The following is a 24,460-nucleotide window of genomic DNA, read 5'->3' on the forward strand; positions in this document are numbered from 1 at the left end:
CTTCCTTGCAGTAGGATTGATCTGTTTAACACTGAGCAGTAGACTCTAGTCCTCCCCAGAAGCTCGCTGTCTTCTCCTTCATTCCAGCATGGCTTTGCACCACCTGGATAAATGATCCAGCACCCAGCAGACACAAAGCAGCCGAACTGCCTGCAGGTCTCAGCAGCTCCAAAGGGTTATAAACAAACTCATGGGCTGCAGTCAAAGGCTGTAAATTCCCAGGCAATAACAGTCCCTAGACAAATATGTCTAATGGTATCCTACAAATCAACTAATGTAATTTACATATTTTTATCATTCATAAACAATTATAATAAAATGTCACGTTTTATTTAAGATTACTGATATTGTCCATTGAGACATGGCCCTTCCTACCTGCTCAAGTACAGAAAGGTCATGTTCATTTAGGACACAAAGCCAGAGGTTATTCTAGACAGAATTACATTTCAAATAATATGTATCACATGGACAAGAGTGCCTCTGAGCAAAAAATCACTTAATTACAAATAGACTACAAAGTTACGGATAGCTCCTCCAGAATAGGTCTGTGCTGAGCCTCCATGCCTCTGTGGACAGCCAGGGGTGTCAGAACCAGCCACATTCCCAGCATACCCAATGGCAAAGGTTACACTCCCTGTAATGGCACTGAACTCAAATCCTAAGGGGTACATCAACTACAAAATGCATTTGTCATAGGAAACTTACATGATTTTTCTTCTTTTTTTTCCCCCCTGGGGAAAAAATGCCTCTTCCTAAGGGTTAATTCCCAAATGGTAACTTCTAATCAACATATTTGTGTGCTTAACATAAAATGCTATAATCCCTTAAATATTACATACTGCCAGCTCACTTACAGATCATGAATATTTGAACATACTTTATGGAAAAAAAAACAAAATAAAATAAAACAAACCAAAACCAAAACCAAAAACAAGTCTAATATTGTCCCCCTCATTGTCATTATTGATAGAGATTTATTAGTTTCTTTTTGCAAGTTTTACTTTAGGAAGGGTGCTAATATCATGTATTATGACAGTTCACACTGAAAGCAATTTTCCATAAAAGATGTTACAATGACCCCTATGTAAATTTTGTAATTTCATAGTAGATAGTCAAGTGCACAAATAAACATGTTGACAAGAGTGATTCTGTTAACCTGGTTCTTGCCCTCTGAAACCGTTATGTGCTATTTGTGGAATCTTAAAATTAGTACAATTGTTGATATTACTTATGTTGTTTCTGGCATTCTGCTTTAGGAAAAAAAAAAAGCGTATTTATCATTTAGCTTTGGTATAATCTGCAATAGGTTTTAACAAGTAGAATATATTCCAACCCCTATATTTTCCACAGCTCTGAAGTTTACAACGATGTAGGAATTCACTTTATCAGAGAGGAAATATTACAGACACATAAAAAAAAAAAAATTGGAGACCCAGTTTTCTCTTTAATCCTCTGGGGATAAGCTATGAAACAAGCAGTCAGAAGAGTGAGGACTCAGTGTCACGAGTGGTGTGCATACTTGTACAATAATATGGGCACAAAAGAGATTGTCGCCTTTAGTACGTGAGGGTCACTAGAATTTATTATTATTACCTTTTTATTGTTTGCATTTTTTTTTTTATCCATGCACCTTTATATTTACTTGCATGAATTTACCACAGGTTCATAGTGGACTTTGCCATTTTAATGCTTACAGAGCCTAAAGCTTCCAAAATGCCTATCTGGCCTGTACATATTTCATTAAAAATAAACTCTATATAATAAATAAATATATAAAATAAATAAAATGTTGCCTTTGGAATTTCTATAAATAAATTTAACTTTTTTACTTTTATTTTTTTAGTAAGATGTCTTTGCTTTAAACTCAGTGGGGTAAGACCCAGAGAGCGATGAACTGAAAAGTCTCTTGTTTAAGTAAGACTGCACCCTCCATGCCTTTGCAAATACAGCGTACACTTGAGCAGGCCACCAGCCAAAAATCCTGAAGAATCAAAGTATGGCAGGGATGCTGATATATGACGAAGTACAACTGATCAAAAATTTAAAAGCGTGTCTATTCCCCAGCATGCATCAGGCCTTCCTCCTCCTCCTCCTCCGCGTGGCTCCTCTCTCTCGCGCTCTCACTCCCATTCATCCTCTCCCTTTCTCTCTCTCTCTCTCTCGCACTCACTCTCTCGCGCTCCCTCTCGTACTAAATCAAGCGAGTGGGCATAGGCTCTCCTCCAGGAGGACAAACCTTTAAGTGCAGAACAAAATCAGCATGTTCCATCCAAGCCTCCATCATACATTATGCATGCGACAAAGTTTGGCAACAGTGGAGCTGATGTGATGACACAGCTAATCAATAAGAACCCACCGCATGAAACCTTTATAGTGGTTACTTTTTAAGGGCTCAAGTGAAGGAATTGTCTTTGTCAACTTTGGCTTAAAATATCCTTATATAGTTCTGGTACTTTCTCAGGGTCCACTGGTCTAGGTAAAAAATGTGTAAATTTTTGATGCCGTTTAGTCCTAGTCCCTTCTCTTGGAGTCCCATCTTTATTTAATGCAACGTAGTATCGTCTTCCAGTGTCCACATGTTTATATAGATTTGATGAATATGTGTTATACCAGTTTTCTTCAAACTGTTCTCTGAATACACACTCCTGGGTTAATTTTTCCTATGGAAAGAAAAGAAAAAGCATTAAGGAGATAGCTAGCTCCCAAAATATGCTATTTTTAAAAGAATTACATTTTTACAACTTTAAATCTTGAAACATTTTCACAACTTAAAACTTGATCAATTCACAAAATGAAGCATTTCAAAATTCCCAGTTTTAGCTCAGTAAACCTGTATTGCCAGGTATTTCATTAAGTAGTCACGAGGGTGGATAACCCTATGTGAAGCAAAAATGATTCTCCGAAAGGCTCATTGCCCACATCAAAATATCAACAACAAAAATGAAAAGTATTTTAATTTCTGAACATTCGCAAGCAGCTTACAAGACATTACTGGATGTGTATAACTTATTAGTTGCTTCAATCATGACTGCAGGTATTTGAACAAACAGACTTAAAGGAGAAAATTATAACTAGTTTGCAGGTCTCTAATACAGTTTAAGGCCTTAAAATCTCTATGTCATTTCAATGCACGGAGAACTCAATGCAACTCATCAATTTAAAAAGATATCATTTATGACCCTGTGTTTGGCTCATTTGCATCACAGAACCACAAGCCCTGAAAGCTTCAAAGAGGAGCACAAACCCCATGTGCTGAGATGAAGTTAGGCAAGGAAGCTCCTCCAGGTTTGCTTCACTAGGGTTGTCCTGGTGTCCTGTCCTACTGATACGTCCCACTGAAGACATCGACCATTCATCAGATACCCCTGCCACAGACTCACACTCCTTCCAGTTCACCCATTAATTCAGTTTGTGTGCACCCTATACGTCCTTTTGGTTTAAATAGATGGGGTTCGCTCAAAAAGCAGCCAGCTGATAACATTTTAGGAAGGACTCGCACAAGCGACTAAGAAGGAAGACTGGAGAAAAGGTGGCAAACTCTACCATAGGAAAGCTGATGGAAAACTGGGAAAAATAAGCCTGGAAAAAGTCTTTTCAGCTTGTACAAAAAATATGATAATGATAATTAAAATACATTTTTTTCATAACCAGAGTTCTCACTTGAATAGCACTCACATTGACCAAACTCAGCTTCCAGCTGAGGATCAGTTTCTAACGGTTACAAAGGCCCACACAACACAAACTTTTCTGCATGTGTTTTACAGACATCAAACCTTAAAACAGTCCTTTTAGTTAAGTATGCAGGGAAGGGAAAATGGAGACCAAGGCTCAGAAGCAGCAAAGCATTTATGGCACATAAGCTGTATATGTGTGTCTGAACACAGCTAAGGAGCCACAGCTCAAGCTCCAGTGCCCCCAGGAAGCCACCATCCATGAGTTAATCCAGGGCTTCCCAAAAACCACCATCACCAAAGCTTGCAGCTTGCCTTGGGGCTGCAGGAACCTTTGGGGTGAGTGGTAGGCAACTATTTTCAAGGTGTTTCTGACTGTACCTGAATGTGTATTCTGAATGTGTATCCTTCACGCATTTTTAATGTGTGAAGTAGCTCAAACATTCCGTTCTGGTTATAGGGAGAAGATATACAAATCTGTTTACATTAAATCCTTACCTATGGCCCAGATCCTGCTACCTCCTATTGAGAATTGTCCTTTGACAGCTTGAAACTGCAGAACCAATGAATTCTACTGGACCTCAGCAGCAGCTCAGTTATACACACTGCAGCAGCCACCTTGTACAGCCCCAGTGAACAAACTTCGACAAAGACTATTCAGCTGCTGTAAAGATTGTCTTTAAATACAGCTTTCATTAATGTTTTATTTTGCATGAGATTTAGAATCACTTCGTTTGCTTTAAGGCAAAAGCAGATGCTGAGGGATATTATATGCTGGGCCTATAGGTCCATGGGGAAAGAGAAACTAATTTAAATTGTTTTCCTGCTCTCAGAAGGCAATAGGATCACATGACAAGCACTGCAGAAGCACTCCCTGCTAAAAATAGCAACATTTTAGGAAGATATTTCAGTCCTGTCTTGGACTCATTAATTATTCACTTCATCTGCATTTTTTTTAGCATCATCATAAATTTCTATCTTTGCAAGAACAGTACTTCCCCATGCCCTGAAGGAGAAATTTTAAAATAGCTTGTCTTTATCTGGTAGGTTTGATGGATCATGACAGTGCTGTGGTACACTAGCAGACCTTGAATAAGGGGGCTTGCATTGTACCGCACTCTGGATGAGTTCAATGGATTTCAAGCTTACAAATTCAATCTTTATTTTACAAGCTTATCTTGTTTTCACTTTTCACCCTCTTACAACACAGCTATATCTCTTTTGTCCTTCATCAAAATTCTCAGAAATTCGTCTATAGACACTAAGAAAATACGTTAATATGAACTTGACAGAGCACTCAGGATGTAGGTCCAGATATGTAGGGGCACTAACAATCACACTTTCAGAGAAGTGAAGTTATTTCTTTATAAATTCATAAAATCCTTTGCTTCTAGGACACCTAGAAATTCTGGCTGTAGTCAGAGACCACTGGAGTAAATTAGTGTAGCTAACGTTGGTTCAGGCCATGTAAATAATGTGAGGATCAAAATCCTATCATATCCATCTTCCTATGCCCTGGGACATCCTTACAATAATGGCTCATCTAGTACCATAACAGACAGAAGTATCCACTTGGGATAGTCATCTATGTAGAATCACAGAATCATTTAGGCTGGAAAAGACCTTTAAGATTTGAGTGCAACTACTAACCTAACACGGCCAAGTCCACCACTAAATCATATACTGCCACAATACTACTTAACACTACCTTATACTCATGTTTTGAGCACACGTGCCTTGATTTAAGCCAGAAATGAGCATAACACAGTAGTAAGGCAGGTGCATCCTGCCAACAAACACTTTCTTGCCTCACCAGCTTGGGATGGAAAAGTCTTGAAGAAAGCCAGCTCTCACAGTATGAGAAAGAGATAGTGTTTCCTGATCACAAGCGGCCTGCATTTCTCCTTCTGGCTATGACTTTTAGAAAGGCCCTGAATGCACAGTCAAAAAGCAAGATTTAGCCCTAGAATACTTTTTTTTCCCCTCCATACTTTTACTTTTGCAATTGACTTCACTATCATTTTTCCAGTGCCAATATTTCCTCACACCATGTCACTAGACATCTTTGTTTGAGGCTGACACAAATACCAAGCATACTCAACTGGAACAGTTATGGAAAGTAACCTGCATTCCTGTGAAAGGGGAGGCTGCCTGCCTTGATCAAATCATTTAATTCAGGAGCCAAATAAGGAGGCGACCTCAAAATTATATAAATCAGATGTTGCACCATATACCATATGTTTTCTATGAGGACTGTTCATAGAGCATTCTGCTATAAAGTGATTGATTCTCATTTTACTACATCTCCTGGCTTTACCTGTTTTGGTTGGTTGGTTGGTTTTTCACCTGTTATTTAAATCAGAATATCCAAATAATATAACTGTGCAAAGATGCATATATCACAAGGACAGAAACCCGAGGTACATTTAATTCAAAAGTTTGCTAATGCCTGCTCAGTGTTAAGGAGCCCAGAAACCCCTTCCCTTCCTACATTCTCCACCATCTAACCAGCGAGAAAAATGAATACGTTATCTTATTTCAAGGTAGGCTGATTAAAAGTGAGATTGTAAATTAATAAAGGACATAGTTACAGACATTGCAACAATGTATTTGCCAGCTTGTTTAAAAATAAATATCCCTGTGATGCAGCTAATTGGAAATAAGTAGAGATAGGCAAAACACATGTACACTGCCCAGAGAATGGTTTCAGGACTCTAAAGAATGGTCAGATTTTTGTGCTGCTTAGTAGTTAAAAGCACAGTACAGACTCCTGTGTAAAACACACCTGTATTCTTTTTTTTCTTTTAAATAACCTTACAGAGCTAAAGTTCCAATTTATTTTGTAACCTGACAAAATGAAAATTCTTCAGACCATCTTTCTTAAAACTATAACAAATACATTTGACGCCTAGCAAGCTATTCTGTTCTATGCCATGTATAGTTTTCCCCTTTGCAAACTGATTAGAGATGCTTCACAAAACACCTAATCCAGAAGTCCAAACAACTATTAACAAGAAATATATCTGATGCAGTCAGAACTTCCCACATACCTGCTGCATGTTATCACTATGTTAATCCTCTCTGCTTTAACAAAATTGTGCTTAAATATATAATTTCATAAATAAGTTCATGCAAGTCCCTCATTAAGGCTATATGACATTAATAAGAACTGCATATGAAGTGATCAAACAAACAAAAACTATTCTCTTCCAAAGAAAACCAAAGTGGTTTTCTCTGCTGTTCTGCCTACAAACACGCACTTTTTCTATGTAGCTGGCCCTTCCCATGCTGTAATGCAAACAGCCTCTAGAACATACTATGTTCAGCTAATAATTAACACTCACCCAGAGCTGTTATAAATGAAGGTGTAGTTTAGCAGTTGCTGTGGTGTTGTCTGATCTCCCATGCTAGGCTTGTTAGTTTCTAGCTGGGCAGACAACCTCCAGACACAATGAGAAGCCAGATATCAGTGTCTGAGCAGTGCCACTTTCCTTCCCAAGTTAGACAGCAGTGCAAGGCAAACCCTGCACATTGAATGTCTGACTTGGTGAAAGCCACAGAGCTTTATTTGAACAGTCTGTTCAAGCAGTGTTTTTTTCAGAATGTTTTATTTAATAATTTGACAGAACATGGGGGGGAAAAAAAGAACACAAAAAAGAAGTCTGCCAAAAGGACTAGCTAATTTTCTGTTTGTGTCAGTGCTTCTCCATGAGCACTTCAGAAAGACAGCAGGAAACCCTGTAGGGCCAGAAGGGAGACCAAGCAAATAGCCAGGCACTCACGCTGCCGCTCACATACATTTCATATTCCACAGCACTTTTTATAAGAAATTAGGCAAGGTGTCCTGGCAAAACCACAGCTGGGCGACTGCATTCTCCCTACCAGGAGTCACCTTGTACTTTCATAGAGACGAAGTATTCATCTTAGTTTCTTCATCTAAACTTCTAGTTCGTTCATATACAGTTTTTATTATACATAAATCCTCCCTTACTAAAAAAAATCAAGCGTGACTGTTCTGTACTGCCACCATGGAGTAGTTAGGAGAGAGCTTAAAGATTAATATATTTCATACAAAAAGCTTGTAAAGTTCCCAAGATGTGGAAGAACCTTGTTCCCTTGGCAGTGTTATCATCAAAAGCCACAACAGCTACAGAGGTAAAGAGACTGTGGTGCTTCCGTGTCCTGATGAAGGCAACAGAAAAGCAGAGCTTCCTAACAAATCAAGTGGACTCCAGAATCAAAAATAAAACTCCAGAAGATTGTCAGCACAGCAGGGATTTAACTGTTTCTTCCCTTTGTCCCATTGCCCCTCTTTTCATACTCCCTTGCTGTCCACACCATCGTGGACCTCCTCTGGAGGGACCAGACTGGCATCCAGCATTACCCTATCCCGGGGTTGTTTACAAAGCTCTTCTGACATGAGCTGCAGGAGGAGGAGATGCCAATTAGGCCTCCATCCATTTTTGTAACTGACAAATTCACAGCTCTTGGTTTTACTGGTATCCACTCCTTTGAGATTTCAAGTTTGTAGAATCTGTCAAGCTTTAGGCATGCCCTCCCTGGACATGAAATCATCATAGGAAGAGGAACCACATTGTGCCTGAGCTCACATCTGCCAGCACAGGCTGCCTACCAGCAGCCATGCTTATGTCCATGAAGGTTTCATTTAGATCTGTCCAGACTAGTGCAGCAGATGAAAACTCATTGTCACTTAAACACCCTGGGTTTGCTTGTGCTGCTGCTGGAAGTTGTGACAAAGCTCCAGGGACAGGCCTCAGGCCACGTAAGCGATAAGCTGTCACAACACCATTGCTCTGGAAGTTGAAGAGCTTCCTCCTCTGTGCCACAATGGAGGAGGACTGGGACAAAGTCAACTCTTGAAAAACCAAACAAACAGGCAGGTGTGTTCCCCTCCCTTCTGTGCCAGCTGGGCTGGGCCCACACTGTGCCGTTTAGTAGTCACACTTCTGACCTCTATTTTATTTTTGGTTCCCCTGGCACAATCATGAACTGCAGTCATCAATGTTATCTAAGCATCTAATTCATAACGCTTGGCTGAACCCTTCCAAGAATCAGAAAGCAAGGTGGTATGCAATCTGATACGAGGGAGGGAGCCAATTTTTCAAGAAGACAGAAGAAAAATTCCCATCAACTTAAATGGAATTTGCATCAGGCTTGCAATGATAAAAAGGCAGCAAATATTTTAAGGCACTAAAGGAATCATCTGAGGCATGCTCAGATTTACTGAAAGACTTAACTTGACCTACCACAGCTCCCACTTCACAAATTCTCTTCTATCAAAAGACAACATGTATGTCAAACCACGGCTGTTATCCTACAGCTACACACACACTCTTTAGCCTTCCAATACTAGCTGAGTTTTTAACTGAGCAGAGATTTTTAAATAAAACATGTTTTTCTTAAATACAATTAATATAGAGCATAGCATCAAGTGTTTTGTCCGTATTTTTTACCTTTTTTTTGTGTCTGTAAGCACAGAATGCCAGGTTACAGGAAAGATAGCCCTCCTTCAGCAAAAAGTGCTGCCTTTTGCAGGGGCTGCTACACTCACATGCTGAAAGACATTGTAAAGTGGGTAGTAAAGTAAAAGTAAAAGTAAAAGTAAAATGGGATAAAAAGTACCTAATCTGCATAAGTCTCTATACTCAGTGTGTACCCCCCACACTGGATTTATCCATCATTAGAGAAGCACTTTATCCCTCAGCTGCAAGGTGTCATCACAAAAACAGCAGAATGTTCAGGGCCCTTCATAAAGCACTTTGCCATGGGGACCAAATAATTATAAAACGTTATAAAACATATGTAGTGATAAGAAGGTACACTATCAAAATACTTCATGATCTAGTATTTCAGCAAGATGATTTGGTCAAGGACTGATGAACAAGAGCCTGCCTCTGTATGTTGTTCCTGACTTTATGTACAGCTATCTGCTAGGTACTAGCTCAGAGGACAGGAATCACATTGTCATTTTAGACAGGGGTCATCAAACAAATAAATTAGATCTTTCTAAAAGATGGAAAGATCCAGTCCTCCTCAGTGAAATGCCAAACATCCACTGGAGTCTTGGAAACCAATAAATTTGCCCGAGAGACTTTAAAACCTACTTTGTGCTTTGGTGAGTAGTACAGCAAAGGGTTGGTACTCTTAAGATCTTCACCCCGCAGGATTTGATTGCATATTCAGTTTAAGTTGTTTAAAAATAAGGCCTTTTAACTACCAATCTTTTCTGGACACAAAAGAATGTCAGAATTTCAAAACATTTCAGCATCTGCTGCTGATGAATAGATGCCACATTTTCCCTTTTAGACAGCAGTCCTCCTCCGTTGGCAAACACTTCTCATAAGCAGTCTCTCCAGAGATTACTCTGGACACTTCCCCTATTCCTCTTCCCAGACCCAATACCACCATAAAGTCACGGATCTAGATACACAAATGTTAGTATTGCACTTTCTGAGTAGGACAAAAAAGATTTCTTTAGGATTTTTCAGGAAGTCCACACATCTTTGGTGTTGCTATGCCCTGACCTAGGTTCTCTATGATACAGCTGACCCAGCCTTTGGGAAATGCTGGAGGAAGTTGGGTGGCTCTGTGTCGCTGTAAGCCCCCAACTCCTTATACACACACGCACATCAGTGGACCTGTCTTTCAATGGGTCAGACTTGAGCCATGCAGTTAATTTCAGCTTTGATGAAAGAAGTTGTCAATCTGTCTTAAAAAAAAAAAAAAATTAAAAAAAAAAAGGATATATAATAACAACTTCAACAGAACTGGTGATTGAAGAGCTCAAAGACCAGGCAGTTGATCTACCAGGTACCAGCAGCACACAAACCTTCCAAAAAATTCAGATTCTTACAGTATAAAGAAAAAAAATCATTATTTTGTTTAAACTTTACAACATCTGTATAGTCTCAGATGACTCAAAGGATTTTCCTGAAGTCTTCCCCAATAAGTTTCCTGTTCTATATCCAGATTATATACTAGATGCTGTGCTAACAAAAACTTCAGCAGAAGAAAAACTCCCTTGCTATGCAGAAGTAAAAGACTGTCTTTAGATTGCAGACTCTCACAGGCAGGAACCCTGTCTAGATTTATGTTTTTAAAATGATGAATACAGTAGAGCTCTTATCTTGATTGAGGTTTGCTGACAAAACCATAAAATTAATTGGTGGTTTTACAGGAGCAGAGGAGCAGGTCCAATCCTGATTCCATTGAAGTCAATGGCATTTCAACTGTAATAGAATTAAGTCAACATTTCTCCTGAGTCACAGTTGCCTCCGTAATTGTGTTGAATTTTAAGAGTAAAGTTTAGCAGATTAAAGATGCACAGCCTGGGCCACACCTCAAAAGCATGCAGCATCCACACCAGAAGCCAAGTTTTTCCTCAGCAGCAGTCGTGGAACATGAATATAAAATCTGATCTTCAAATCAAAAGTAACAGCAGAGGTCTGCCTTTAAAAAAGAAATAAAAAAGAAACCAAAGGGCTTTATAAAAGGTGAAAAAATGGATTCGCACTGTAACAAGCTTTATTTCTTAAGCTTTTTGAATGAGACACAGATGAACTGCATTACTGCACATCACCAAATCAGCCTGAGCACATTCAAACTGCAAAGGAAATCTCAACCTAGACAAAATCCCTAATGAAGTCCCCGCAGGGCAGACTTTTTCTACTCTGTCTTTGAAAATGATGAATGGTAAAGTGGGAAAGAGTTCACATCCCACTAGCTCCTTAGTCAGGAACAGAGCACATCAGATCTTTATCTGATGCAGAAAATAATCCCCAAGCATATCTCAGTATGTCACTGCTGATGATGCTCTTTTAGCATGTCACTTCAACATAGTATTCTCAGATCAACTGAAAACACTGAACCTTTTCTCACCTCTGTATCATTAACACAGCTAGCTCCAGAAACATTGAAGGCTGCAGCGACTGGAGAGCTACAGAGCTGTGAAGAAGTGAATCTGAAGACATGCAAACTGAACATGCCCTGTGCTTGCTCACTTGGTAGGATCCAGATTTGTGATGCTGTTATGCCACTTTAACAACTACCTGCTGTTGACAGTGTGGTACTCAACCCTTCTCCCACCCCATGCTGCATCTGATTCCCCTACTGTGCTTGCCCAAACTGGCAACAAGCCAGTTCAGGGACAACAACCAGCACAGAAACAACCCTATCAAAAAAAGACAAGCTTTCTGCTGTGTCTTTTTATCACTAAATTAGCCTCCTGACAGGTCAGAGGAGTGCTGGTGTCAGAGAAAGTAAGGAAGCAGAAGCAGGCACTGGATGCAAAATAACACTTAGCTTTATATACATACAGAGATACATATATATAATTTATGTAAGAGATACTCCTAATACTTCCCTGTCCTAAATGTGTAGTGAGAATCCAAGTTCAGCACAGACTTGCAGACCAAGGTAAGAAGACCACTGAGGGTTTTCTCCCATATAAATTAACCTCAGACCTAATAAGCATCTGGAATTAAGTCCTCCAGGAAAAATCAAAGACCTGAAGAAAAATGTAGCATCTATCTGACAGGACACTATTTGCGGGCGTTCCTCTGTGGTGACTGGTATTATAATGCGTAAAATTCTGTTGCAAAAAAGAGATTGAAGCCTTAGTTTAGAAAGAACCGCAATAGCTGCAGTTTCTGGCAAAGTTTTCTCCCATATTACTCGTGTTGGCCATATGGATTCACCTATCAGTTCTTCCTACACAAGCACATACACCTCAAAGACCTTCCTTTTCTAAAGCATCTTTCATACCCTGCTGATTGGGTTCCAGTTTCTGCTCTCCCCCACAACACTGGTACCTGTGAGGAACACCATTTAAAAGTACCCAGCTTTTAGCAGTGCTGCCCATCCAAATTCAAAGAGATGCTATCTGCAAAGGTGAAGTAGATGAGATTGTAGACAAATCTTCCCAAGTAACTGAAGTTTCAGGGCTTCTCTCAGACCTACACCTTCCAGAAAGAACGTCTCCAATCAACAAAGCTGTTCTCTACTGTACAGTGCAGAGAAAAAGCATTTATGCTTCATGTCCCTGCAAAAATTCCTCAGGTCAGGTCAGCATCTCACTTCCTCATGACCTGAAACTTCCTCATTATGCAGCCTAAGCTTTCTTGTGACCCATCCAAACCAATTCATTCTTGTCCTCTATTTCAAGGACTTGTTCTTCTCTCCATGGTGTTAAATCTCAACATATCTTACAGGGATCAAGAGCATATCCTTTCTTTTTTCATTCTGCAGGCTACATAAGCCAAGATCTTGAGACTCTATCATTTGAAAAAGTCTATTCATTTGTCTTTTCATCCCTCTGATCACCCAAATAAGCCCTTTCTGCACCTGTTTCAGTTTCAGTTTGTCATCTTTAGTGGAGGTGACCCGCTGCACTTTGCATTTAGGCTGGATTCTACCAGCACTTTATGCAGTGGCACCAACAGCGCTCTCCCTGAGCCCCACATGTAAACATTTTGGGACTTCAGGTCACCAAGTCCATAGTTTCAGTAACACTCTACTAATTTTTTTTATGACTAGATGTTTAATGTCCCTAAGAAACACAGGGAATAAAAACAGCCCAAGGACCAATACATAAAACTGCCACTAATAGCTTCACAGAATCACCGAATCACATAAAAGGTAGGGGTTGGAAGGGAACTCTGAAGTTCATCTAATCCAACACCCCCCTCTGTAAAGCAGGTTCACCTAGAGCAGGTTGCATAGGAATATGTCCCAGTGGGTTTTTAATATCTCCAGAAAAGGAGACTCTACAGCCTCTCTGGGCAGCCTGTTCCAGAGCTCTGTAACTCTCACAGTAAACAAGTTTTTCCTTGTTCCGATGGCACTTCTTGTGTTCCAGTGTGCCCATCGCCCCTTGTCCTGTTGCTGGGCACCACTGAAAAGAGTCTGGCCCCATCATCTTGACACCTGCTCTTTAGGCACTTATAAGCTTTGATAAGATCCCCTCTCAGTCTTTTCCAGGCTGAACAAATCCAGGTCTCTCAGCACATAGCCTCACTAGGGCAGTGTAGAGGTGGAGAAGAATCTCCCTTGATCTACTGGCCACACTCTTCTCAATGCACTCCTAGACACTACTGGCCTTCTTGGGCACAGGGTCACATTGCTGGCTCATGGTTAACTTGTTATCCACCAGGACTCCAAAGTCCTTCTCCACAGAGCTGCTTCACTCCAGTCTAATATTTTTCAACGCTCCTCACTGATGTCTTTTCTTCACTTTTTTCACCATTTATTATACAAGTCTTCTACTAGCACCCATTTTACCCACTGTAGCAAATGCTCTTTTCTGTGAGCTTGACACAATCATATTCCCCATTTCTAGAAAAAGAAATTCCTACCAAAACGAAAATACTAGGCTTGCCTGAAACTATTTACCCAGCTTCAGTAAAAACTCATCTTGCATGTACTTCCGGGTCCTCCTCTACTCTTTCACTTAAAAGCATGTTCCTATGCCTTCAGCACAACCTGAGTCAGACTGATAGACCTCCAGCTTCCTAGGTCATGCCCCTGGCCAAACACAAACCACTAGGCCAGAGGTCCACAAACACTCAAGGCTACCAAACACCTGCATTGCCTCAGAGAGAAGCAAACCCTCCCCCATGCAGGCTTGCTCCCACCTTGGCACCACATCTTGCAGTGACCTGAAAGGGAACCACTATGGCTGAAGAGAGCCATTCTCCTTGGCCAGATTGTTTTCCAGTTCCCCACTTCACCAGGCAGTAACAGAAAGACTTGTGATGGCAAAAGGGAGGAGATAGATGGCTGGAGGAAAAATAGTCACTTCTTTTAGCAGTGATGGCAGCTGCCTCGACTCTCGTTGTTCATCACACAACAGGGAATTTCCCAGCCCCATGCTACCACCCCAACCAGTCTATCAGAAATACTGGCCAGCTCAGTTAGCAGCCACATTCAGACTATATCGTATTTACAATCCCACCTGAACACACCTTGTTTGTAAATACTTCTGTTCCCTTTTCATTAAATAGCTGTAGAAGATTTTTTCTCATATTTTAGGGCCCCAGTCAGTTTTATTGCAGCAACTTTCACGTTATTGCCCTGCTTCTACACCTCTAAGATGCGTGCTTTTCGGCAACCTGCCCTTCTTCCGTTCCTCATACACCTACTGCCGAGCACCCACAGCCTACCAGTCTCCAAATCCTTCCTGGCACTTTCACCCTTACTGGGATACCATTTCCATGGGATTTCTCCATCTCTGACAAAGTTTCAAGTTTCCTTCACATTCAGAGCCTTTTTGAAGATCACCGTTTTGAACTGGCCCTCTTCAGAACTCAAAGTTTTCCCCTTCAGATTAGCTACAGGCCTGCTTTGTGCAGCTCTTCTACTTAAAGCAGATTTACCCAGGAAAACACGAGTGGCTGTTACTGTTAAAAGACATCATCGGGTTTTTGATCATGGGAGTGAGAGATTTTCCTGAGCAAAACAGCTGGTATGAAAAGCCTGACCATCCTCACAACTCAGCCCCAGGAACTGCCCTATGCCACCTCACTATTCGTACCATTTACCAAAAGGAACTTTATTATTTTACACACAAGCAGAAAGGTGTTAAACCTGCTGCTGTAGCCATTTTCCCTCCTGGGATTTGATCACTCTCAGCCTAGCAGTCTGTGCCTTCATTCAGAGAAACTGGATTTAATTCTTTCTCCAAAAATTATTGTGTGCTACAACTGGCCTGTTTCTAGGCTCACCTCAGCCACAGACATCTGCTTTTGCACTAACAGACAGATAACCCAGATTATTAAAGAAAAAGCAATCTGTCTGAAGCGTATGGAATCACTTCAGATTGAAGGTGTTTAACATGAAATGTGAATGATTCTGTAGGGTAATTTATTTGTCTCTTCTGTTTCTAGATATCTGTAGTGACCATATACCTGGCCCAAATGCTGTTGCAAACATGCACCTTCAACCTGTTGTTTTCTTCACATTGTTTCTGTGCACCTTGACCTACAATTTGAAGGACTGAACAATTCCTTTCCTTTATTTGCATGGGAACATAAAAGATATTTTTAGAATGCAGTAAAACAAATCCTTACCATCACCAAGCAATATTCAACAAATTATGAAAAATTGTCCCTTTTTTAAAAAGAAAAACAAACATCTGTTCACTTGTCTTTATAGCTGCACAGTCCTTGCAGGACTGTGAAGACCCAAACAAAAGCAAAACCCACTGCAGGTGCAGCCCTGCTGAGACAATAAAGAAGCATATCATCACCTCCCTGCACATTTACTGGGAAAACATATTCCTTAAGGACAGTACTCTCTCTCTCAATCTCTCTCTCTTTCTCTCTCTCTCCCCCACTCTCCCTTACCCCTCTCCCCAGTAGTTTTAAGAGCAAAGGGCAACTTTAGTGTCCCAAAAACACTGGGAAAAACAAGTTTTCAGTAACTTTTTTGAAGGACAGCAATTTTTTACCCTGTTAGAAGTAGTCCTAAATCTCACTTTGCTGCACATCTCCACAAAGTCTGAAACCCAGAGATGAGGAGCCTCCCTCCCTGGCTCCAGATCTAGGTTCTTTGGCTCTGTCCTAGCTGCTCTGTGGGCACATGAAGCCTCTCTCTCTCTTGCCCTCTCCCCAATCTTTCCAAGACTCCTAGCCCTTTCCCCCTTCCCCAACAACTCCACCATCTCCCCTCCTGCTTCCTCCTTTCTCCTGCACAGCTCCCTTTGTAGATACTTTAGATCTTCACACTCTCAATTTTCCTCCTGAGCATCCAACCTCAGCTGCCTTTTGCCACATGCCAAGGACACAAGGAGCAATAGAGACACTGGCGCTTCATAGAATCGTAGAATAATAGAATGTTTTGGGTTGGAAAGGACCCGTAAAGGTAATCTAGTCCAATCTATCTGCAGTGATGAAGGATATCTTCAACTAGATCAGGCTGCTCAGAGCCCCATCCAATCCAGACTTAGGTGTATACAGGGATGGGGCTGTACCAGTTCCTGTTCCAGGCAACCTGTTCCAGTGTTTCACCACATTCATCATAAAAAATGTCTTCCTTATGTCTAGTCTGAGAAGAGGAGGGGAGCAGGTCCATATCCATGGAAGATCAGTAGGGAAGGGATGCCAACAGTGGGATGCAGCACAGCTCTCTACTGCAGGAGAGTACAGGACAGCAATGGCAGCTGAGGTGAGGATGTTCCACAATCCTGTCGTGCTCAAGGTGGCACAGGACTGCCTCAGAGGACAGCCTGCGTGCAAACAACAGGCACCCCATGGTGTGGGTGCTCACCACTGCCTGCCACCTAGGTGCCACCTGTTGATATTCCCAAGGGCAGCAGTGCAGGACAGCGTCAGGGTGAGAACAGCCCATGAAGGCATGAAGATCGTGGAACTGATCAGAAAGACCTTCCATGTTCTGTGGCATGGCACTGAGGAGCACAGCTAAGGCATGTGCTAACACTCTTGCCAGGGGTGACGGCAAGAGCTGTTTGGTGCTCAGGAAGGAAAAGGTCTTCACGTGTCATCTTAACACCCTTCGGGTCCTCTCTGTAGTTTGGATTTTTCGTCCTCTCCAGTGACAAGCACAATAGCTGTTGTGAAACGTGATGAGTCACAGCTGCAGGCTGCAAGGGCAAGGCAAAGGGAGAGCAAAAACAGAGCGAGACACGAGGGAAAGATGCTGTCACTAACCAGCCTCCAAGGCATCACTATGTAGCTACCACTGGCTTCTCTGCAATACCACAGACACATATCTTTGGCTTTCCCTGGCTAAATTTGTGGGATGAGGAGGAACTTGAGAAGAGCCACCCTGAGTTATACATTGCTGCCTGAGGCAGCATGAGTCGCTTTTAACCAGAAGATGTAGTAGGAACTTCCCACAGTAACGGTGGCAAGATGGGAAGAGTTTGACAGGAAGCTAGGAGGAAAGTAGCATCCTGAGAAGGCCAAGAGGAATATATCTGGATCAGGATATGCTGAAACTGCCTTTACTGTTGCCTTTCACGAAAATTGGCAGTGATTACCCGTCCTGGCTGCTCTGCTTTGCCATATGTCCCACCCCACCTCCAGTAGCACCACAAAAACACTGGGAAAAATCTTCCTGTGCCAAATGTTTCAAACACAAATATAGAAAGATAGAAGAGTTTTAGGTCACCGATTTGATTAACACCTAATTTATTTTTCATGCAGTACTCTGAATATAAATATGATAGTGTCATAAGACACAGGGCCTATATTCCAGCAGTGTCAAGTGCTGCAGCACTGAATGCTTGCAGCAACACACCTGCCTACACCCACAATCCTGTTGTAAAGTAGGACCAGGTGTTCCTTAGGTTGCTACTCTATTATGTGTGGGGAAACAGTTTTTCCACCTTAGAAAACATGTTCCTATCCTTGTAAGCATACCTGCTCCACGACAAAGCTGGTGCTATTTATGGCCCTTAGTGAAGAACCGAAGACAGAGGGACCCGCCTCCCAGCACAGGCAGCACAAGGACAACTTGCTGGTGCTACAGAACAGTTCAACTCAAGCAACCACTCTGCTTAATTCAGGTGAAAAATTTGAACCTCTGAAAATCAGTCTCAAAATTAGTTTCAGTTAAACTGATCTTCTCTCTGGCCAGAAAGATAATTCTGTGCTGGACTGTGCTTTGCTTCTTGTTCAAACTGCAACATTTATTCCCATTAGAGAACTTCATTTTCAATTAATTGCCTTTTTTTTTTTATCAAAAACAAAAGCAAATCCCTGTCACTTAAAAATGTCCAGCCAAATCTAAAGGAAAACCTGCTCTGAGGCCTGCTTATCTCAATGTTTCTATGAGAGCTGACAGTTGCTGAAATATAGGCACTAGGATTGCTAGTGTTGACAAGGCTTTAAAGCATCATCACACTGAGTAGCCATTAGAGGTTATATTTCATGGAAAGTAATGTAATTCAATTACCATCACTCTTTAGTACATCCCATCTCTGGAGGCTGACAATAAGCCATATCATCCATCAGATTTTAACCTGAACTTTGCATTCTGGCCTTATAGATCACCAGTTCTCCATTATGAATGGCTTCATATTTTTAGCGTCATTTCTTAGGGAAAAGAGGTTATCCAATTACATTGGACATCCATCTGCCTGCCTGTCTGTCCTTGCTTAGCTTTTCAACTAGTTTCAATCAGGAGGCAAAGGTCTTCAAGAAAATTAAGTTCCTATCAGTTTTGCAACTAATCAGAGGCAGGGTAAAGAAGAGAAATCATTTGCATGTCCCGCTCAGGAGTAGCGAGCCAAGTAATCCCTGCAAACTAACAATCCAGTGAGAATGGGCAGCTAACACAGTCTCTTTCTCCAAGTAAGAAACACAAAAGGCTGGGGAATTTGTGTTACTGAAGGGACAGAAGGTCAGGAAGACCCATGTCTTGGATGGAGAGACAAACCCTAAGAAAGCAGACACCTTTAGAACTGCTGTTCATGGAGCAACTATTTTTTTCATGGAGTGAGCTTAGCAATTTACAAATAATTTCTTGTGCATATTTCTTCAGCAAGAGTGTTTTCAGTAATCCACTCTGACAGTCAAGCATATTGCAAACACAAAATACAAATTGCACAGAAAAGTGATGTACCATTTGCTTTTCCATAAAGTCTATGCATTTAAGCTCTTTCAATAACCATGTTCTCTTTTTCTGAATATCTGAAGTGTAAAGTAACTGATTCACTGTTTATCTATTTAAATGATTATTCTTACTTGTGATTATCAACATTACTGATTCATATTACTGTTGTTTTGCCTTTTTTGCTGCCCAACTGTACCAAAAAAAGTACTCATGATTTCACCCGATCTTTATTCCATTCACCAGCTGCACAAGGATCATGACTTATGACAACTTACTCACTCATCACAGACAATCTGTCTGCATCTGTCATTGCATCCATTCCCTCTCTTCCACTCCACCCTTCCAACCTTTTCCTCCTCCATATTGCCATTTATGCTAAATTCCTTTTCTTTGACCTTTCCCACTCACTGGTTCTCACCATCTCTGCAACTCCCCTTCTCCCGTGTCCACACATTCTCCATCCCAGTTCTACCGCTTATTCTACCACCACTTCTTCTACCTCCCACATGCACTGTTATGATCTGTGACTTCTGGCTTCCTCCCCTAGCCTGCTCTTTGCTCGGAAGGCAGTTCCCTTCCCCTCTCTACCTTCCCTCTCTCACACAAAATGTTATTAGAAAGGGGTCAGTGAACTTGGACACTTTCGCTAGACTTTCCTGGCCTTACTTCCTCACACTTCTCCATGGATCACCGGTATGGAAGCTGGACTTCCCTCTTACTCCTTCCATTTTCACCTGCCCACTCATCACCATCTTCTCATGTTTCCTCCCACTTTCACTGCTGTCCCACTCAATTCCCTCCTCACCCTTTTCCCAGTTACCATTCTTCCCCTCTGACATGGGTATCTTCAGCAAAACCACTCTCTACCACTCTAACTCCTTTTTGAGCATCTCTATTTGCAATGTTTATGTTATCAAACATTGTCACCTTCTCCTCTGTGCTTCTAATGAACCCTAGTGAATACACAGCCTCTCTTCACTTTACATATTTGTTTACCCTCTGAACCTGCCACCCTCTTCCTCAAATACAAATGCTTCTCTAGTCCTTGTCAGCTTTGGAGGTTGATACTTTACTGATAGAATAGGTTGCCTTCTACTATTTGGGGCATTACCTGTTTGATTTAAGATCCCCTCTGCCCATGATCCACCCAGGGTGTGAACGCCAGTGTATATCAGATGTCTCCAGTATTCCCAGGTATGGGTCATGTCACACACAAACACAAACACACTCTCCTCTGCTGTAAGACAACCCATGTTTCCAAGAACAGTCACCCATCAGCTGCAGGTAGATGGGTTTGCCAGCCTAACTCCCATGTCTGAAATACCAAGTCTTACTCCTCCCTCACACTGTTACTCATTCCGGCTGCCATCCTTCAGGGAGCACCAGCTAAACTTTCAAGACAAGACCACCAAGCCTCTTGCCATCATTCCTATACTTTTTATAACTTTTATCCACTTCTATTTCTCATTCACGTGTGCCACCCTTTACCTCCCCCTTTACTTCCTTTTGTCAGTTCTTAGAAAGCTCTCTGCCTACACACAAAAGGCAGTAACTTTGTCTCATTTTAGGTCTACTGAATGAACACATTTACAAATCTTACAGTTTTAAATCTTTAGTCTTCAGTGAACAGCTCTGGCCAACAGTGTCCGTTTGCTTGATCTAAATTGTCATACAAACACATTCCTGATTTGGTCACCTCTTCCCTCTCCCATATTCATTATAGCACCCACAGGGTCTTGTTTCAAAATAGACTGAAAGATGTTTAGAGCAGGAACAGTGCTCATACAGTATTGAGTGCAACAGGGCCTTATAGGAGGTGGCGAATATTTTCCCCACAGAATGCAAGGTTCACAACTGCCCCAGGCTAGCAGGAACTTACCGAGCCATACAGTTCCCCTTTCTCATTCATTCCAAGGTAGAGTCCGCTGTCGACTCCTCGGATGCTGACCAAGCCCACGGCTATACTGATAAATTCCAGTATACCTATACAAAGCAGGAAAAAAACAATGTACTTATTGTTTCCATTGAAAGATATGTTTTTTTCAGATGGGACTGATGTCCCTGTTTTTCAGATGTTTCAGACGTCCCTAAGTGACAAGCAAGTATTTGCAAAGTTGTTTTCCCATTTTCAGAATTGTTTGGAGAAAGATGAAGAACAAACTCATGCATCTTAAAGTACTGTACTTGCACTGTAAAGTACTTTGAGCTTCTACTAGAATTATGCATTGCAAACAACACTAATGCACCAAATTAAAAGATCATTCTCAATCTTTCTCATCACTTCTAAACAAATATCTAAAGCTCAGTCATATTATGATTCGCGCAGCAAATAGAACATTCCAAAAATAAAAAACCTGCGAGTTTTTAGATTGCCAAAATTAGCAGTATTAAAGAACCTATGAAATTTGTCTTGCAAAATAAATTCTGAAAAAAAATATATTTGAATTAGAATTGTGGGATAAAAACATGACAGATGGAACCAAAAGATCTATTTCCAGGCAACAATGAATCGGGAATATGGGGAAAGATTTACTCACAGTATGATCTTCCAGAGGCTTTAGAAATGAAAATTCTTAGTATAGTCCAGAATCTCATACATTTCTGTCTATATATTAACCATTCTCTCTGGTATGTTATTTCTTACTCATCTCAGATTTGAAAATTAAGCTGTTCTAAACTGAAGTAATAGTGTATAAGTGATTTGTCTTCTCATGCACATCAGAGCAAGCTCACACAGACATTTATGCACTAGAGATAAGAACATCTTGCAGAGCATCGCTGCTCCCACCAAGGTCCTAGGTTCAGCATCAATGTGCACGGTACAGCAAGTATCTGTATCAAATATCAGCTTATCTGGTTCTTTTTTTTTTTTGAGGGTTTTTTTTTCTGGCAGCTTTCCCTGCAAATTGCTTACCTCTTCAATGAGAATGCTACTAGCCAAACCTTGCATGAACCTAGAAGTCTTGTGGAAGAAATGGAAATTGCTTCCTATTTGAGAGCGCTCATGTAAGACTGTAATGATCTCACAGGAGTTATCCCACAACATTCAGAAGCACACTGCTGTGTTATGCTACTCTATGAGTCACAAAATAGAGCACAGAGCAGCATTTTCAATATATTTTGTGAATTTTCATGTCTAAGCGCGCCATGTAACTATTTTTAAAGCTTACTGGAAACTACATTTACCTTAAATAATAAAATAACAATATAGTAGTATGTGTTGAGCCTCACGTGGCCAATAAAAAAGCACTTTCATGGATTTTTTGAACAATTAATTTGGCATCTCCCACAAAATAGTTGTGTGCTAATCAATAACAGGCAAGAATCACATAAATCTAACACAGCGCAAGTTGAAGCCAGTAGGGAAAATTTATAGCCAAGCTAATGTAAAGATGAAATGTATTCCCTGTAGGGGACTATTGATCATTACCTTATATATTATTCAGTACTACAAACACCACAGTCTTATTATTTTGATAACCCTGTTTTAGGGCCTGGGCATCTTAAATTATTCTCTACAAAAGCAGAAATACAAAAATACTAGGAGGAAATATTTAGTACTTATGTATTTTTTTTTTTAAGTAATAAAAAGTGGTAGCATGCTGTTTAGCTGGCATATGTAGTATCCCAAATACAACTGATCCATTGAAACAAAATAAACATTCCCATTATATCTGGACATGCAATACTTCCAGACTTCTTCCTAAGTTTTTTTCTGTAAAGCTTTTACCAAACTATCATATTACCTGATATATATTACCAAGCAATTTTAACTGAAGTTAAATCTTACATTGTTGGTACTATACCATACTTAGCTAAGTTAGTAAGCCTGGCATCTTTCACATCAGTATAAGTGCAGCCTTTAATTGCTGTCCTCATTTCAAATATTTGGGAGCATGCTGCTTAGTGTGTCAAAAGAACAAAATACCACTGCCACATCCCACTCTAAGTGCAGAGTACTAATTTAAGGTACTTGACAAAGAGCATCCACGTATCTGAGATTAGAATAGAGATTTCTTCATCTGAAATATTCAAAAGCCTATTTGCAGCAAGTTGTATGTGCCATGGTGTTCAGTGCTTCAAGAGATTATCTGGGGCCAAGCATGCAGACTTGCACAAGCCTTGCCAGTTTATGCGTTTCATTACTTGGCCCAACACTCCTGTGAAAATTTTCACCGTATAGTTTCTATAGTATACAGACAGTACTTAGGACCTGAACCAGATATTAAAATAGATAATCCTCTTCAAAATGAGGCTGGGTGAAACAAAAATCAGGACGGCTCCAAAATTTAAAAGCTAGGGCCCTATTTACAGCTAAAAATGGGGAAGAAGAAATAACTGCTTTGGTACATCAGATGTTGAATATCCTCTTGTCAGACACTGAGCATTTTCTTTAAATGAAGCCACTTCAAGGCAAGGATCCACTCCTCCGCAAGGCGGTTAGGAGGAAGTTTTGGGTGAAGTTATTCCCTACATGTCCACGTCAGCCCTTCACACACTGTATTGCACATGATCCAACTCTGATCATGCTGACTGCCAGCAGGACACAACCTGCGCGAAGGCCAGTGCTGCTCTCCCACCAGGTTCACGGAAGACAGGAGGTGGGTCCTTCACACAACGTGAAATTTTAACTTTCAACTTTAGCTCTGGTGAAGAAGCTTCTATGGAAGCATCTCCCTTGGCTTTAAACAATGAAGAACATCTCTGCAGCTACACATATTTTTGCTGTTCTGCCCTTTGTGCACTTTTGTCTTTGGCTACATATGAGCTCTCTTTGCATTGCTGGACTGAAGCAGTGTGGCCTCCACGTAGCGCCCTAACACACCATCTACGACAACGCATACTGTAAACAAGCATCCCTGCCAGGAAGCATCTCCCTTGGCTTTAAACAATGAAGAACATCTCTGCAGCTACACATATTTTTGCTGTTCTGCCCTTTGTGCACTTTTGTCTTTGGCTACATATGAGCTCTCTTTGCATTGCTGGACTGAAGCAGTGTGGCCTCCACGTAGCGCCCTAACACACCATCTACGACAACGCATACTGTAAACAAGCATCCCTGCCAGCCGGCCCACCGGAGCTCTGCTGCCACGTAGGTACCACGCGACCGTGCACCAGGGAAGAGCCGAGGGCCGAGGAAAGCGGAGCCCTTCGTGGCCAAGCTGCCGGGAGGTGAGCGCGGTGTCGGGGCGAGG

At 41.2% G+C, this 24,460-nt stretch overlaps 1 protein-coding gene across 1 annotated transcript; it reads right to left on the minus strand.

Moving 5' to 3' along the window:
• Positions 1-1,801: 1,801 nt before the first annotated feature.
• Positions 1,802-21,248, minus strand: FGF9 (fibroblast growth factor 9; the record flags this gene model as incomplete). Its single annotated transcript, XM_008946676.1, has 2 exons — positions 1,802-2,660; positions 21,145-21,248. Coding segments are annotated over 2 exons (350 nt in total), but the record flags the coding sequence as incomplete, so codon positions are not given.
• Between the last annotated feature and the right edge of the window lie 3,212 nt (positions 21,249-24,460).

The sequence above is a fragment of the Merops nubicus genome, unplaced genomic scaffold (genome assembly GCF_000691845.1).
Source record: "Merops nubicus isolate BGI_N331 unplaced genomic scaffold, ASM69184v1 scaffold21630, whole genome shotgun sequence".
Lineage (NCBI taxonomy): Eukaryota > Metazoa > Chordata > Aves > Coraciiformes > Meropidae > Merops > Merops nubicus.